At 45.8% G+C, this 15,546-nt stretch overlaps 1 protein-coding gene across 1 annotated transcript in view; it reads left to right on the forward strand.

The window, feature by feature from the left end:
• Nucleotides 1–15,546, forward strand: part of LOC130275787 (inter-alpha-trypsin inhibitor heavy chain H3-like) — an 84,318-nt gene that overhangs the window by 48,283 nt on the left and 20,489 nt on the right. The window contains exon 2 of the mRNA XM_056524197.1: nt 9,891–9,958. Within this exon, the coding sequence (XP_056380172.1) occupies nt 9,891–9,958 (68 nt within the window). The remainder of the gene's footprint in view (nt 1–9,890; nt 9,959–15,546) is intronic.

Here is a 15,546-nt window from a genome sequence, read left to right on the forward strand (position 1 = left end):
GGGAATTAATACAATGGTGGGCAATAAGCGTTTTTTCCCCCCCTTATGACAGCTTATCGCTAATGCACGGAAAAAGTGATAAGTGTCTGGGAAGAATCTGACCACTGGGGCCCCTACCAGTCATGAGAACAGGGAGTCCGAAAGCCCCTTTTTGAAGTGGTGGTCGATTATGCCTACTCTCACTCCTTTCAAGCTCTGTGGGACTAACCGAAATAGCAGAAATTGTCCTCAGTTATCTTTGGCAGTCCCCTTTAGAGTTTGTATAAAAAAAATGTTGTTCCTCTTGTAGATGTCCTTTTTGTTACAGAAAAGAATACCCCTTCTGTACTCTAATGACAAAGGGTTTACGGGCGAAGGGAATTTACAGCTAAAGTAGGAGTTTCTTTTACATTAGTAAAAATTGTTCTAAATGAACTAACACCCAACATAATAGGCCAATCGGGTCTGCTGGATATTTTTGCAGTTTTACGGTATGTTCACACTTTAAATTTAGCAAGGAATTTTCTTGTAGAATTACCACGGTGGATCTAGGCTATTATAAAATCAGGCTTATATCTGCTGCAATTTGCCACAGACATAATCGCTGTCCAATTGACAAACATCACTTCTCCAGTAGATTCTGATTGAATATTAAAAATGCTAAATCTTCTCCTAGAATCCAAGTTCTGTTGCTAAACTTTGCTAAAAATCGGAGATTTGCAGAAACTTGTCGGAACTTTTACTGAAGATTTTATGCAATAATGAACAGGAACAGTCCATATAACAAAGTCTATTAGAGCTTGACAAGTGGTTGGGACCTCTTGAGTCTATTGAGCTTAAGAAGGTAATTGTTGCGCTGATCCACTGGATTTAGGGGTCTAGATTCGGTCCAGTAATCACGCTAGCTTTAGCGGGGATTGTGATTATAACTCACGGTTTAGTTTCAGGCTGAGGTCGGCAGGCTTCTGGCCTAGCTTGTCTTTGTAAGTTGCGCAGATCTGTCCTAATGATCGATTGGCTACAGCTCCCTTATATGGGCAGGGGCTGGACTTCAGCTCACTGGTCCATACAACTGTCAATCTTCTGTACTGAGAGTTATGGGTAAGCATGTGACCCAAGGACCTCCAAAGGTCCTCCAACATACATCGAGGAATCAACATGGTCACATGACCGAAGGTCCTGTGACGCTGACAAGGTAAGTAGACTAATATACACTATATTAAAGGGGTATTCCAGGCAAAAACTTTTTTTTATATATCAACTGGCTCTGGAAAGTTAAACAGATTTGTAAATTACTTCTATTAAAAAATCTTAATCCTTCCAATAGTTATTAGCTTCTGAAGTTTTCTGTCTAACTGCTCAATGATGATGTCACGTCCTGGGAGCTGTGCATGATGGGAGAATATCCCCATAGGTGCTGGACAGCTCCCGGGACGTTAGTCATCAGAAAGCAGTTAGACAGAAAACAGCAACTCAACTTCAGAAGCTAATAACTATTGGAAGGATTAAGACTTTTTAATAGAAGTAATTTACAAATCTGTTTAACTTTCCGGAGCCAGTTGATAAATAAAAAAAAAGTTTTGGCCTGGAATACCCCTTTAAGTATACACATTATTAAATATATACATAATAGCATTATGAAATTAGAGAAGGAGGAGGCGACTAGGGGCTGTCCCACCTGGGGGACCCTACCTGAACGTAGTAACTCTGACTTTGGGGACCACCATACAAGGTACGGTATGCAATACGGTACCGGGACACCACACATGGATTTATTTTTAATGAATTTAAATGCATAATAGAAAACAGTTTGTAAATGGCATTTATGCATCTTACTTATTTTGGGAGAACTCTAATATTTAGCTAAAGTGTTTTCGTTATAGGTGATGAATTTTATCATTCATCGATTGTGTTTTTAAGTGATGTTAGAGTAAACTAGTATGGACAGGGTGTAATTTAACATGTTAAAGTGACGTTTATGTGTATATTGAATATATGGGGTTTAATGCCTTTAATCAGGATGTCTTGGGAGCTGGTATTTCTGCAAGATGCACAAAGGGACCACGGTACCAGCTATGTCGTAGCAGCATAGAATAAAAATTGTGATTGTATTAGAGTAAATTTCAAGTCATTTGGAGCTGATGACACTTAGGAAAACCTCTTTATGACTGGCCCTGTGCTGCATACAGAGAAGGAGAGACAGAGTGGAGAGAGCAGAAGCTTTTTTGCTAAAGGGAAAAGGAAGCAACACGCACAGCAGCAGATTTACAGTAGCAGCAAGGAGGATGAGATTTCCAAAAACCCAACCAAATGTTTCAGGAAATAATCGGCATAAAATTCATGTGCAGGTGTTACCCTACAGTGCAGGTGTTAAATGGAATCAGTCATCACTTTCAATGTGCCTGAACCACATGTCATCAAATTCCCTGCAGCTTCTCCCTACCCCACTAGCCTTAATAGATACACAGAGATCTAGGCTGGAGGGGTAGGGAGAAGCTGCTGGTTCGTTGTTCTGGCAGCATGAAAGTGAGGACAGATCCCCTTAAAATCCAGTGTGTCAATTGCTGTGTTACATCCACTGCAATAAATCTGCTGGTGTTGTGGATTTTGCTGCGTGCATGTTGCAGATCCACCACACACTATCTATTTTTATCTTTAAAATGTATTAGTATGTTCATCCCAAAATGCACAGTGGCAGATCTGCTTAGTTTGGCAGCACTCTAAGGTTATGTTCACACATTACGGATTTTCCGTGTGGATTGTCCCAGCATGTACAGTACATTGAGTTTAATAAATGATATTTTCTGCAGCAAAAAATCTGCCATAACCTAAAGTCGATCCAGCTTTTCCCTTTACATTTCCTAAAAATTTCGAGATTCATTACTGGCATTGACTTCTTTTCTTCTGCAGAAAATCAGCAGTATTTTTGTAACATGTATTCCAAGCCTAAGCCTGTATTCACATGTACTACTTTGGTCAGTCTTTGGTCAGTATTTTTAATCAAAACTAGAAGTGGATATAAAACTCATAAATAGATGTAAATCTTTCCCTAATTGTTTTTCTCTTTTAAAAACTGCAGATTTTCTGCTCCTTTGGGTGCACGCACATTACAGTTTGTGCCTTTTGTAGAACAGATCCAGCAGGAGAAGCTCAAAACCGCCTGCTGACATATCCAAGCCGGACCCTAATTAAATCCATTGACCTGAGCAGAGTCACCTAGTGACTTAGTTTGGGTCATTTTTAAATCTACTTTTGGCCCGGACTAAAAACTACAGCAGACCAAGATTTTCACTCCAGCCCAAAAGTTAGAACGGTCGGAAAATGACCTGAATAAAGTCACCAGATGACTCTGTTCAGGTGATTGGATAGAATGAGTTCCTGCTCGGATTTGTCGGTAGGCGATCCCCCTTTGTTCTATGCCACAGGGGCACAAAACGTGATGTAAATGCAACCTAAGGCCGGGCTCACAACATTGAATTTCCAGCCAGAATATCTGCTGGAGATCCCAATGGTGGCATTAGAACCGCACAAACTACATTGCCGTCCCCATAGATAGCAATCCATTTCTGAATGGATCCCTTGAAAGAACAATATTTCGGTGTATCTACTCAATAATACATTGCCATCTATCGGGATGGCAATGTAGTCCACGCGGTCCTAGTATTGCCTTCAGGATCCCAGGTAGGAATTTTGTCCAGAGATTCCATGAGGTAAACCCTGCATAAGTAAATCCGCCTCCAAATGTAAAGGAGGCTTAAGAATGTTTTGTTCTTCAAAGTGAGGTTGCTTACATACTAAACAAGAATCCATGAAATTTAGTGAAATTATTTTCCAAACAAAAGGATGGTTCCGTAGGGTAATAAAGATCCAGTTTTTATTTCTTAAAGGGGTTATCCAGGAAAAAACTTTTTTTTATATATCAACTGGCTCCAGAAAGTTAAACAGATTTGTAAATTATGATACATCCAAAGTATTCAGAGCGCACTCACCCGGAGTCGGTCGCTGTACCAGAAATTCCAGCACCGGTTATCCTCTGTCCATCAGGAATATCGCAGGAGATGGAGTGGGTTAGTTCTCAGACACTGGCCACGGTCCATATCACGCCCTCCGGCACTTCGTGAAGCCTGACGAAGCTCCGGAGGGCGTGATACAGATCGTGGCCAGCGTCTAAGAACTCCCCAACTCTATCTCCTGCGATATTCCTGATGGACCGAGGATAACCGGTGCTGGAATTTCTGGTACGGCGACCGACTCCGGGTGAGTGAGCTCTGAATTCTTTAGATGTATCATATGGAATGCCTTTTTCTGATAGAGGAGCACCACCCCCAGTAATAGTGCAGTCTATCCTCATGCCATAGACTCTATGTGCTAAATATATGTGCCGGATTAGTGGACGTTCAGGTGTCCGTACGACCGGATGAATATATAGCTGTGTATACATCTATCGGTGCCGGTGATTTCACTTCTTTTTATGTGGAGATTTGTAAATTACTTCTATTAAAAAATCTTAATCCTTTCAGTACTTATGAGTACAACCTTAAAGGGGTTTTAACTTGTTTATACAGTTTTTTGTTATTATGTTTGTGTGTTATGTGTGTATGTGTTTTTTTATGTGTTGTGATTATGTATATATGTATTTTCTTACCTTTTGTGAAGATCTGGAAGCTGGCCCCTTTTTCTTCCAGCGGCTTGCTGCGTAACCTAGGCCTCCGCCATGTTGTGTTCGGTAAGTGGGATGTCGGGGGGTGTGTTCTTGCTTCTGTCCTTCCTATCTTCTGACGTCCAAGGCAAATCTTTTTTTTCTGTTTATTCCGTGGCTCAGCGACGAATCTGCGGCCTCTTCCGGCGCATGCGCAGGTAGTTTATTTTTTATTTATTTTTAACCAATAATTTTTTTTGTCTAATTGACAAACTGTCTGCGCATGCGCGAGTACGCAAGTGCTATGCTAACAGCGTAGCGTACGTTAGGTCTACGCTAATAGCGTAGCTTCGCGCAAGCACAGACAGTTTGTCAATTAGACAAAAAAAACTTTATTGGTAAAAAAAAAAAAAAAAAAAAAATACCTGCGCATGCGCCGGAAGAGGCCGCAGATGTTTGCTGAGCCACGGAAGAAACGGGAAGAAAAGATTTGCCTCGGACGTCAGAAACACACCCCCCGACATCCCACTTACCGAACACAACATGGCGGAGGCCGAGGTTACACAGCAAGCCGCTGGAAGAAAAAGGGGCCAGCTTCTGGATCTTCACAAAAGGTAAGAAAATACATATATACATAATCACAACACACATAAAAAATTAATACACACATAACACACAAACATAATAACAAAAAACAGTATAAACAAGGGAGAACCCCTTTAACTTCAGAAGCTCATAAGTACTGAAAGGATTAAGATTTTTTTATAGAAGTAATTTACAAATCTGTTTAACTTTCTGGAGCCAGTTGATATATATATATATATATATATATATATATATATATATATATATTAAAAAGTTTTTTTTTCCTGGATAACCCCTTTTAACTATGCTGAGCAGCTATTTTATGTCAGCAAATTACATTCCCAAATAGACAGCTAAATGAGCCTCTTACGTCTGGACTATGCAAATAGCGGCATCAATCTCAGCTTTCAGGAACCCTGTGGCAATATACTTAGTCTGCACTAGATTAAAAGCAGTCTGTACCTTCTTTATTTATTTTTTTACAATGCATATGATTTGTAATTTACCATCATCACTCACCTTTATATAAGGTGTGGAATGTACTGATAGTTTTGCAAGGATATATGTACAGTGGTCCCTCAAGTTACAATATTAATTGGTTCCAGGACGACCATTGTATGTTGAAACCATTGTATGTTGAGACCATTACTCTATGGAAACCTGGTAATTGGTTCTGAAGCCCCCAAAATGTCATCCAAAAATAGGAAAAGGTGAGGATTAAAGAAAAATAAGTAGATAACTAATACAGAAAAAGTAAGTCCTTATATATAAAAGTAAGAAAGAGCTGCTGGAAGCTGTAAATCACTCTCTATGTCAGTGTTTCCCAACCAGGGTGCCTCCAGCTATTGCAAAACTACAACACCCAGCATGCCCGGACAGCCAACGGTTGTCCTGGCATGCTGGGAGTTGTAGTTTTGCAATAGCTGGAGGCACCCTGGTTGGGAAACAATGGTTTATGTAGAGGACAAGACCTTCTTCAGGGTCCTATACAGTACACACAGTGTCCCAAATGGAGCCACCCTTACTTGGTGTCCAAAGGAGTGGCTAACCCTGGCACAGGTAAGGAGTAGTACAGAACTTGTAGTTCCTCCCTGTACCATAGGGGGCGCTACCAGACAGCCAGTCAGTGCTTGTACTTCAGTAAAAGAGGTGATTTACCAGTAAAATGCCAATTCTGATTGGTCAGTTCCTCCAGTTGTGACAGGTTTCACAGATCTGGACTGTCCTTGGCATTGTATGTTGAGTCTGGTTTCAAGTTACAATGGTCCAGAAAAGACAATTATATTTTGAAACTATTGTATGTTGAGGGATCACTGTAACTTGCTTCTTCTGTTTACTTCTTGTTCCTAAATCATAAGCTTGTCAGATTGTGCTGAAACCTGAACGTGCACTCTGTATTATTTTTATTTGTCTTTTTATTTATGTGTACTAGTTCTTTGCTCATTCACAGTGTGACTGATCCATTCACTGTGGGATGTAGAAGGCTAAGTATGTTTGTAATACTACTGCTAGACAGGGAACAATATATCCCACAGCTAGATATGTTTATACTGCAACATGGAGCATGAAAAGATGCAAATTGGAAGATGCACATGGACAGCAGAGGGAGCAGTGCTGGAAATCACAATATAAAAAATCAAGTATTTCTGTGAGGCTCATTTACAGTGTTGGAATTTCTAGCAGCTAGGCAGACTTTATAAAAGGATTGTGCAGACAATGGGCATCACTGCATCATAAGCTAGAAACAGGAGTAAGAGGATTATTTAATTTAAAAGAATTGGGAACAATAGAATGCCTATTTTTTCATCATGTTGTATAAATTGTTATGTATAAAATCCAATAGTTCTTTTATTCATAATTTGTGTCAGGGTCCGGACTGGTATGCGGGGAGGACACGGGAGTGGATCCTCTGTGTCCTTGAGGCGATGGCGTGGGCCGTACCAGGGGAACGGAATCTAAGGGGTTACTGGTTTTCACCAGAGCCCACCGCAAAGCGGGATGGACTTGCAGCGGCAGGTAACCCCCAGGTCGTTCCACCCGATAGCGACTCCACCTCACTGACAGCTGAGACAGGCGCGGTACACAAGGACAAGGCAAGTCGAGGTCAGACATAACAGAAGGTCAAGGCAGGCGGCAAGGTTCGTAGTCAGGGGCAACAGCAAGGGGTCTGGATACACAGGCTAGGGATACACACAAATGCTTTCTCAGGGCAAAAAGATTATTGAGAGCAAGCGTTCATAAAAATTCTCATTTACCCAAAGATTGGCCCATGTAAAAGCGTCCTTAGATTAGATGCTAGAGTAATGACCTCTCTGCTGCCATCTAAACATTAAAAAAGATCTAATAGGAGTTTTGGGGGGCGTGGCTTGCCGCGAACAGAGATGGCCGCCTGAGCTGTGAGCTCCGCAAACCCTGAGGCCATTCATTTGCTTAATTCGCACTCCCAGCCTGTGCTCTCATGCCGAGGGGCACCCGCCGGCGCCGGAAGACCCCGCCATCCTGCACGGACCCTCAACGGCTCCCTGGGGCCATTACAAGATACCTGCGCCAGGTCTCTGCCTCAGCCCCGGCCTCTCCTCCGACATCACCAGGCCTCGAGCGCGCGCTCCGCTCCCGCTCAGTCGGCCCTGCGGTGGTGCGCTCTGCTGCTGGATCGGTCCTGCCCGGCTACCCTCCTGACTCTACGGGGACCCCTGCACCATCACCCTTGCTGCCGCTGACTGCTCCGGACCTTGGTGTGCTGCCTGGAGGGACAGTCTGCCCGCCATCTTCCTCTCCCCCTGAGGTGGGGGTGTCTGCGGGGGACCTGGGCTCCATTCCTGTGGATTGCTGCACTGTGGAGGTAGGTGCCTCTCCGGCCCTGTTTCACCCCATACCTCCATCTGGGACTGCCTCTCCTCCTCTGGACCCCCTCATAACAGCCTCGGCCCTGCTAGGCCCGGATCCCAGGGACTCAGAGCGTTCGCCTGGAGCTGTGCTGTTTAAAGGGCCATCACCTCAGTTCCTCCCCCATACCCAGACACAGGGCTTGACACCTACAGTCCCCTTGGCCTCCTTTTCGGCTCCTCTCGTGCCTGGGCCCTCTGCTGGAGTTCCAGGTTCTGATAACCTTGTAGCCGAAGTTACTGGGACTGATCCCCCTGAGGCCCTTATCCCTTGCACCTCTCCTAAACCGCAGAGGACTATGTCTGCCTCCAGGAGCTCGGCTGGGCGCCCTGGGGCACCCACCCCTCGGAACACACTCACACAGCCTCAGGAAGCTCCTTCTTTGTCTATAGCACCCGGTGGCTGGGGGGATGGCCTGGATTCTGAGTTGGAGTGTTCGGGGGTCCCTGCTCCTATCCCGGCTACTCCTGACCTCTCTCTATTGCTTTCTCAATTGCCGACAAAGGGGGACTTCAAGGTTCTTATTGCTGAAGTCAGAGAGGCCTGCAGGGCCGAAATAGCAGATATGCGCCAAGATCTCCAACATGTCTCAGGCCGAGTGGACGACTTAGAGGAAGCTCATGACTCTACTAGGTCCTACATTGCTAACCTGCATGAAACCGTCTCTGCTCAATCTGCGTTTCTGGGTGACCTGCATTCACATGTGGAAGACCTTGACAATAGGGGTAGGAGAAATAATATTAGGGTCCGTGGATTGCCTGAGGCTACCCGGGACGAAGATCTTCATGCTACTCTGGAAGCTATCTTCAACTTGATCCTGGGTGAACCCTCGTCCCACAAGATTGCACTGGATCGAGCCCACCGGGCCCTCCGCCCTCGCCCTACCTCTGGCCCTCCAAGGGATGTGATTTGTTGTGTCAATGACTTTCAACTGAAGGAGAGAATTATGGCTAAATCACGCACCCGTCGGGACTTTGATTTTGATGGGGCACCTATCCAGCTGTTCCAGGATCTTTCCTGGATTACCCTACGTAAGCGCAAGATGTTGCAACCTCTCCTGTCATCTCTACGCTCGGCACAGATTCCCTACAGATGGTCCTTCCCGTTTGCTCTCCAAGCCCGTCGGGACGGACGCTCTGCAGTTCTACGTTCACATGCTGACATCCCGGAGTTCTGTGCAGCCTTTGATCTCCAAATCCCGAAGCTTCCTGACTGGGCTCTACAACCCCTTCCCCCTCCGCCTCCTCCTATATGGCAGCCAGTTAGAGGGAAACGTCGTGGAGGTGGTGGGGGCCGGCCTGCTCAATCCACATCTGGATCACGTCATGATCCTACCTGAAGGATATACTGGAACTAAGTTCTGGGCCCACACGTCCTGTGACTATTTGTTTGGTTCTCATTTCACCTAGCGGGGTGCTGTGTTCTTTTACTAGCAATTTACTATAGTTGTCTTTTACTGCTGCCTCTAAAATAACGGGTGCCCTTCTGGCTCCCTTTGTACAGTGGGGATTTGGCATGGCCTTTGGGTGGAAGGGGTTTCTATTCTTTGGTGTGACCTCCCTCTGATGCGTACTTCCACTTCCCCCAATGAGGCCATGACAAATATAGTAACGCTGTTGTCTATTCTTCTTGCATTATTGATATGTTTTACTAAGGTCTCCTCTCTGGCTATAATGCCAGTGGTTTGTTTACCGTTTTGTATCCCTGTTTGTCTTTCCCTTTTGTCCCCCCCCTTTTGTGTCCTGCTCTTCCCCTCTCTTTCTGAGTCTCCTCCTGTTCTTTGTCTCTGCTCTTCTTTTAGGTCCAGTATTGAACGATGGTGGTCTTTGGACTCGGGCTGGCCCGCTGATGCGTTTTCCACTTCTCTGAGTGAGTACTTACCATGGCACCTTCCTTACACCACACCTACCCCTCATGGCTAAGTGCGTTTCCCTGAACGTGAAAGGCCTTAACTCCCTCTCTAAAAGGCGTCTCCTACAACGGGAGCTGGTGGCTCTCAAGGCGGATATTGTCTATGTTCAGGAGACGCACTTTGACAAGACGGGCTCCTTCCACTTCCTACAACACCTTTACCCTCAGGTATACTTGGCCTCCTCGGACAGGAAGGTGGCGGGAGTAGCTATCCTAGTCTCACGACACTGCCCCTTGCAGGTTTCCTCCTCCTTTGCTGACCCCTCAGGGCGGTTTGTAATTTTATGTGGCACCCTTGGGGGGAAACCTCTGCTACTTTGTAATGTTTATGCCCCGAACTCTGCACAAATCCCCTTCCTCCGACGGGTCTTGAAGCGACTGTCTGCATACCCAACCTCCGCCTGGCTGCTGGGCGGGGACTTTAACTTGTTTTTTTCTCCCTCTGCCGATCGCTACTCCCTGACGGACTCCCCACCACCAGCCCCTCAGTTGCGTCTCTCTACATTTTTTCGTCGGTTGATTCGTTCGGCAGGGCTCTATGACCTCTGGCGTATTAATCATCCATCTGATCGCTCTTTTTCTTTTTATTCCCACCCTCATAAACTCCATACGCGAATTGACTATTTTTTCGGGAACCTCCCAATGCTGCGTATGCTCTCCTCTGCTTCCATGGAACCTATCTCCTGGTCTGATCATGGCCCTGTTCTTGTGTCTTTCTCCCCTTTCACTTCTTTCTCCCGCCGTTGTCATTGGCGACTCAATGACTCCTTGCTTAAAACTCCTTCTTCCCGGGACTCGATCCTGCATAGCATAACTACTTACTTTGCGGAAAATTAAGGCTCTGTGTCCTCCCAGGCAGTACTATGGGAGGCACATAAAGCGGTGGTCAGAGGCCATTGTATTGCATTGGGCTCTAGACTGAAGCGAGATGCCTTGGCCCGCTCCCGGGAACTTAAGGATCAAATTTCTGCCCTGGAAACTCTCTTACTAACTAACCCTTCCCTTCCGGTACTGAGACGGCTGGTAGTTGCACGGTCCCAATTGGGTGACTTGGCCCTTCATAAAGTTGAACGTCAATTGCTTTATGCCAAACAGAGGTTTTATGAAAAGGGCAATAAGGCCCATACAATGCTGGCTAGACGTTTAAGGGATCGTGCGGCTGCTCAGTCCCCCTCTGCCCTGAAGGATGCTGCGGGGACATTGCACTATCACCCTAACACCATCTCCCGCCTCCTCCATGACTATTACTCCAAATTGTACTCTCTACCCTCACAACTCCCCTCGGATCCGGGAGGGCGTGACGCAGTGTTGGAGACGTTCCTGTCCAGGTGCAGCCTTCCGACTCTCTCTGCGTCTGACAGGGAGTCCCTGAACGCTCCCATTGTATTGGAGGAACTCACTGAAATTCTCAAGTCTCTCCCATCTGGGCGCTCTCCAGGACCTGACGGATTCACCTATTTATACTATAAAACCTACTCGTCTATCCTTCTCCCTCGGCTGGTCCCCCTGTTCAATTCTTTTCTGCGGGGGGAGGGGATTCCGCAGTCCTTTCTGCATTCCTTGATTACGTTGATTCCTAAACCTAACAAAGACCCACATGATTGCTCCAGCTTTAGGCCCATAGCCCTGTTGAACTCGGACCTGAAGTTGTTCTCTAAGATTTTGGCAGCTCGTCTCTGTTGTTTCCTCCCCGCCCTTATCCATAAGGACCAAGTGGGTTTCATCCCCTGTCGTCAGGGAGGCGATAATACTAGAAGGGTTGTCAATCTTATAGATATTGTTAATAAACGATCTGAACAGGCTTTAATATTGAGCTTGGATGCCGAAAAGGCTTTTGATAGATTAGGCTGGCCATTCATGTTTGCCACTCTACAGAAATTTGGGATCACTGGTGACTTCCTCACTGCACTGCGGGGTCTCTACTCCTCCCCTACTGCCTCTCTCAAACTCCCGACTGACTCCTCTCCTCCCTTTACCCTTTATAATGGCACTAGACAGGGATGTCCGTTGTCCCCACTGATTTTTGCCCTTTGCATAGAGCCGCTGGCGGCTCTGATCCGGGGGAATTCGGATGTCTCTGGAATCTCCCTTCATGGGAAGACCTTTAAGATTTGCCTTTTTGCAGATGACGTTTTACTTACCCTCACTAACCCTCACTTGTCCCTGCCTGCGCTGTACAAACTCTTGCATGAATATGGCTTGGTATCGGGCTACAAAGTCAACCTTTCTAAATCTGAAGCAATGTCTGTAAATCTCCCACCCTCTCTGGTCTCCCTACTTCGTTCTAACTATTCTTTCCGCTGGTCTCCCTCTGCTATTAAATATCTTGGAGTTTCCGTCACCCCTACATATGCCTCGCTCTATTCTGCAAATTTCCCTACTTTGTTCAGAGAGCTACGTTCTTTGCTAGAAAACTGGAAATCGCAATACATATCCTTTTTCGGGCGAATTGCTGCGGTTAAAATGACTATCCTTCCTAAATTACTTTATTTTTTCGAAACGTTACCGGTACGGGTTCCGTTGGCAATGCTACGGTCCTTTCAGTCGGCTATTTTCCGGTTCATTTGGGACGCTAAAAGACATAGGCTCCCTATGACGGTCATGATGGCGAACCGAGTCTCTGGAGGTCTGGGGGTCCCAGATGTCACAAAATATTATTGGGCCGCACACCTCCGTCACCTAGCTGCATGGTCTACTCACTTTGCTTATAGTAAGTGGATGGAACTTGAGAAATTATGGTTGGCACCTGTCCACCCTAATTCTTTCCTGTGGTCCTTTCCGCTTCCGTCCCCTGCATGCACCCTTTTAGGCCCTATGTCTTTCACGAGATATGTCTGGACTTATTGTTCCAGGCGATTCCGACTCCTGTCCCCTTTCTCCCCAATGCAGTCTTTCCTCTACCACCCTGACTTCCCTCCTGGAGGCACCTCACTTATGGTTCGGGAATGGGGCTCGAGAGGTTTGTTCTGCTGGGCTGATGTGGTACATCCTATTACTCGGACTCTTCTATCTTTTGATGACCTGAAATCTCGTTGGGAACTCCCAGCCTCTGCGTTCACTCACTACACCCAGCTCCGACATTACCTATCCTCTCGGAGGGGCTCGCTAGTGGTTTCGCTCCCTACGAGTTTTGAGAGGTTGTGTAGGAGTGGACCACAGACGAAGGGACTGCTCTCGAGTATTTACTCCCTTCTAATCTCCCCCGCGGACGGAACCCTCCCCTCCCATCGTTATATGGCTCGCTGGGAGGAAGTCCTTAACACTTCTATTACAATTCCTCAGTGGAGGGTGATTTGGGATAGGGCTTCTCGGGCCTCCATATGTACAGCTTACAAAGAGACACAATACAAATTGCTCATGGGTTGGTACCATACCCCTGTCCTCCTCAATAAATTGAACCCTGACATCCCCCCGCAATGTTGGCGTTGTGGTGTGGGGCTGGGGGACACTTACCATATATTCTGGTCCTGCCCGCTGATCTCTCAATTTTGGGTAATGGTGCAGCGGCTTATCCGTGACATATTGGGAGTCGGGGTGCCCCTAGACCCTTTAATCTATCTCCTACATTTGTCGACAAGGGCCTTGTCTGGTCGACCATTTAAGCTATTTCTACACATCATTCTGGCAGCAAAAACTCTCATTGCAAAACACTGGAAACAGACTTCCCCCCCGTCTGAGGGTGAACTCCTGGCCCGGGTCCGTGAGATTCGCTCTATGGAATCACTTACTGCCTCTTTGAATAACACTATCTCACAATTTCTTTCAGTATGGGACCCATGGGACAGATTCACGGATAGGCAACCTCCCTGATCTCTTAGCTCCTTTTGGACCTTTTCCTCTCTTCTTGCTTCTCTCAACCCACTCTTCTATTTCTTTGTACGTTCCCCCTTCCTGTTCCCTCGCCCCCTCTGTCTGACGTTGTTGTCTTAGTCACCCCCCCCCCCCCCCCCCCATGTCTTAGACTACTTGATCCAAATGTGCGGTTGTTAACTATAGCATTGCTGGGTCACAGTTGTGACTACCTGACTTGATTGTTGTGATTTGAATTATTACTTGCTTGCATTTCTCACTTACTGTGGGGTACGTCACCCCGATCATTCCTACTGGTGTGTATTTTCCTATCTGAATATAATAAAAATTTACAGTTGAAAAAAAAAAAAAAAAAAAAAAAAAAAAGATCTAATAGACATACCTAATATAAGGAAGGGATCTAATACAAACTTTTTTCACATCTATACTCCTCATATGAACATAACCTAAGAAATTATCTTTACTTAAACAGTTATCTTATCTCAAAATTCCCCTTTCTAAACCCAAGTTATAGCAGATTGATGTTATTGCATGGGACCTCCATTTTAGAGAGCCCCTAAGAATCAGCAAGTCTTATTCCAGTAAGTATTAAGCCTGTTATGGCTGTACTTGTGTGAGGGGTGTAAGTACTGAACACCCCTCCACCTCTAGGCGGTGTTTACAGGAGTTAGTGGAGGAGGGCATGAGTATATAATGCCCTTGTACCCTAAGGTCGGGGCATACGTGAAGTTTTGTGGAAGACACTGCATCCACCGTTTGAATCTCCCGCCACTTTTGTAGTTCCGGCAGCCGCACACTGCACTGGAGCTTCGCTGTGTCTGAATGAATGTTAGGTGTCGAGGCATCTCTTTTAGCCTGCTCACTGCCTCATAGTGGGATGCTGGGTCGCTTATCTTCTGCGTGGTAAAGTTTCCAAGTTGCGTCTGCTTTGGACTGGTAAGTGACATTTTTTGCGGATCCAGCCCCACAGCCGGAGCATTCACAGCCACTGGAGACCCATGGATGTTGTGCACATGCTCCCGTTTCCAGGGAGCAGCATGTTTTCTGGCGATTTCCTGGTGACCCGGCTGATCAGCCAGGTATATATAACAATGTAGAGTGGGTCACAGAGCTTGGATGGTGCGGCTGGGGTATGCTGATAACTTTTCAGAGTACAGAGCCTGGCTGAAGGATGTAGGGGGGCCTGTAGAAGCAAGTAACTAGCGGTGCTGCGTGACTCATGATGCGAGGAGAGCAATTAACTACAGTAGCGTGAACACTGTATAAGAACAATATCCCGTTACGTCCTCCATCTTTGTTCCATAGGTTCATATCCCAGACAGGTGCTGGTTGTGTAACTAGCTAAAACAGCATTCTGAAGTCAATGGCCCAAAGCAGTGCATCTTGACTATATGTGATGTACTGCATTATAGTATGGTTAATGTTGGAATGGCATAGTGTGGTAGGAAACAGCTCATGCACAATCAATCCATTACGCTCAAGCAGATCAAGATAGCCACATTAGGGCACGTTTCACACACATTTTCTTATGCATACCACAAACATTATGTACAAAACAAGAAAGATTTTGTTAATTACCATTTACAAGCATATGGCATTTCTTTCATACTGTTTAATACTCTCATGGCATTTATACTGTTCATACGCTCATAGCATTTATACTGTTCATACGCCCTGGACATTTACACTGTCCGTACGCTCAAGGCATGTATACCGTTCATACTCTTATGGCTTTC

Source organism: Hyla sarda, chromosome 6 (genome assembly GCF_029499605.1).
Source record: "Hyla sarda isolate aHylSar1 chromosome 6, aHylSar1.hap1, whole genome shotgun sequence".
Classification (NCBI taxonomy): domain Eukaryota; kingdom Metazoa; phylum Chordata; class Amphibia; order Anura; family Hylidae; genus Hyla; species Hyla sarda.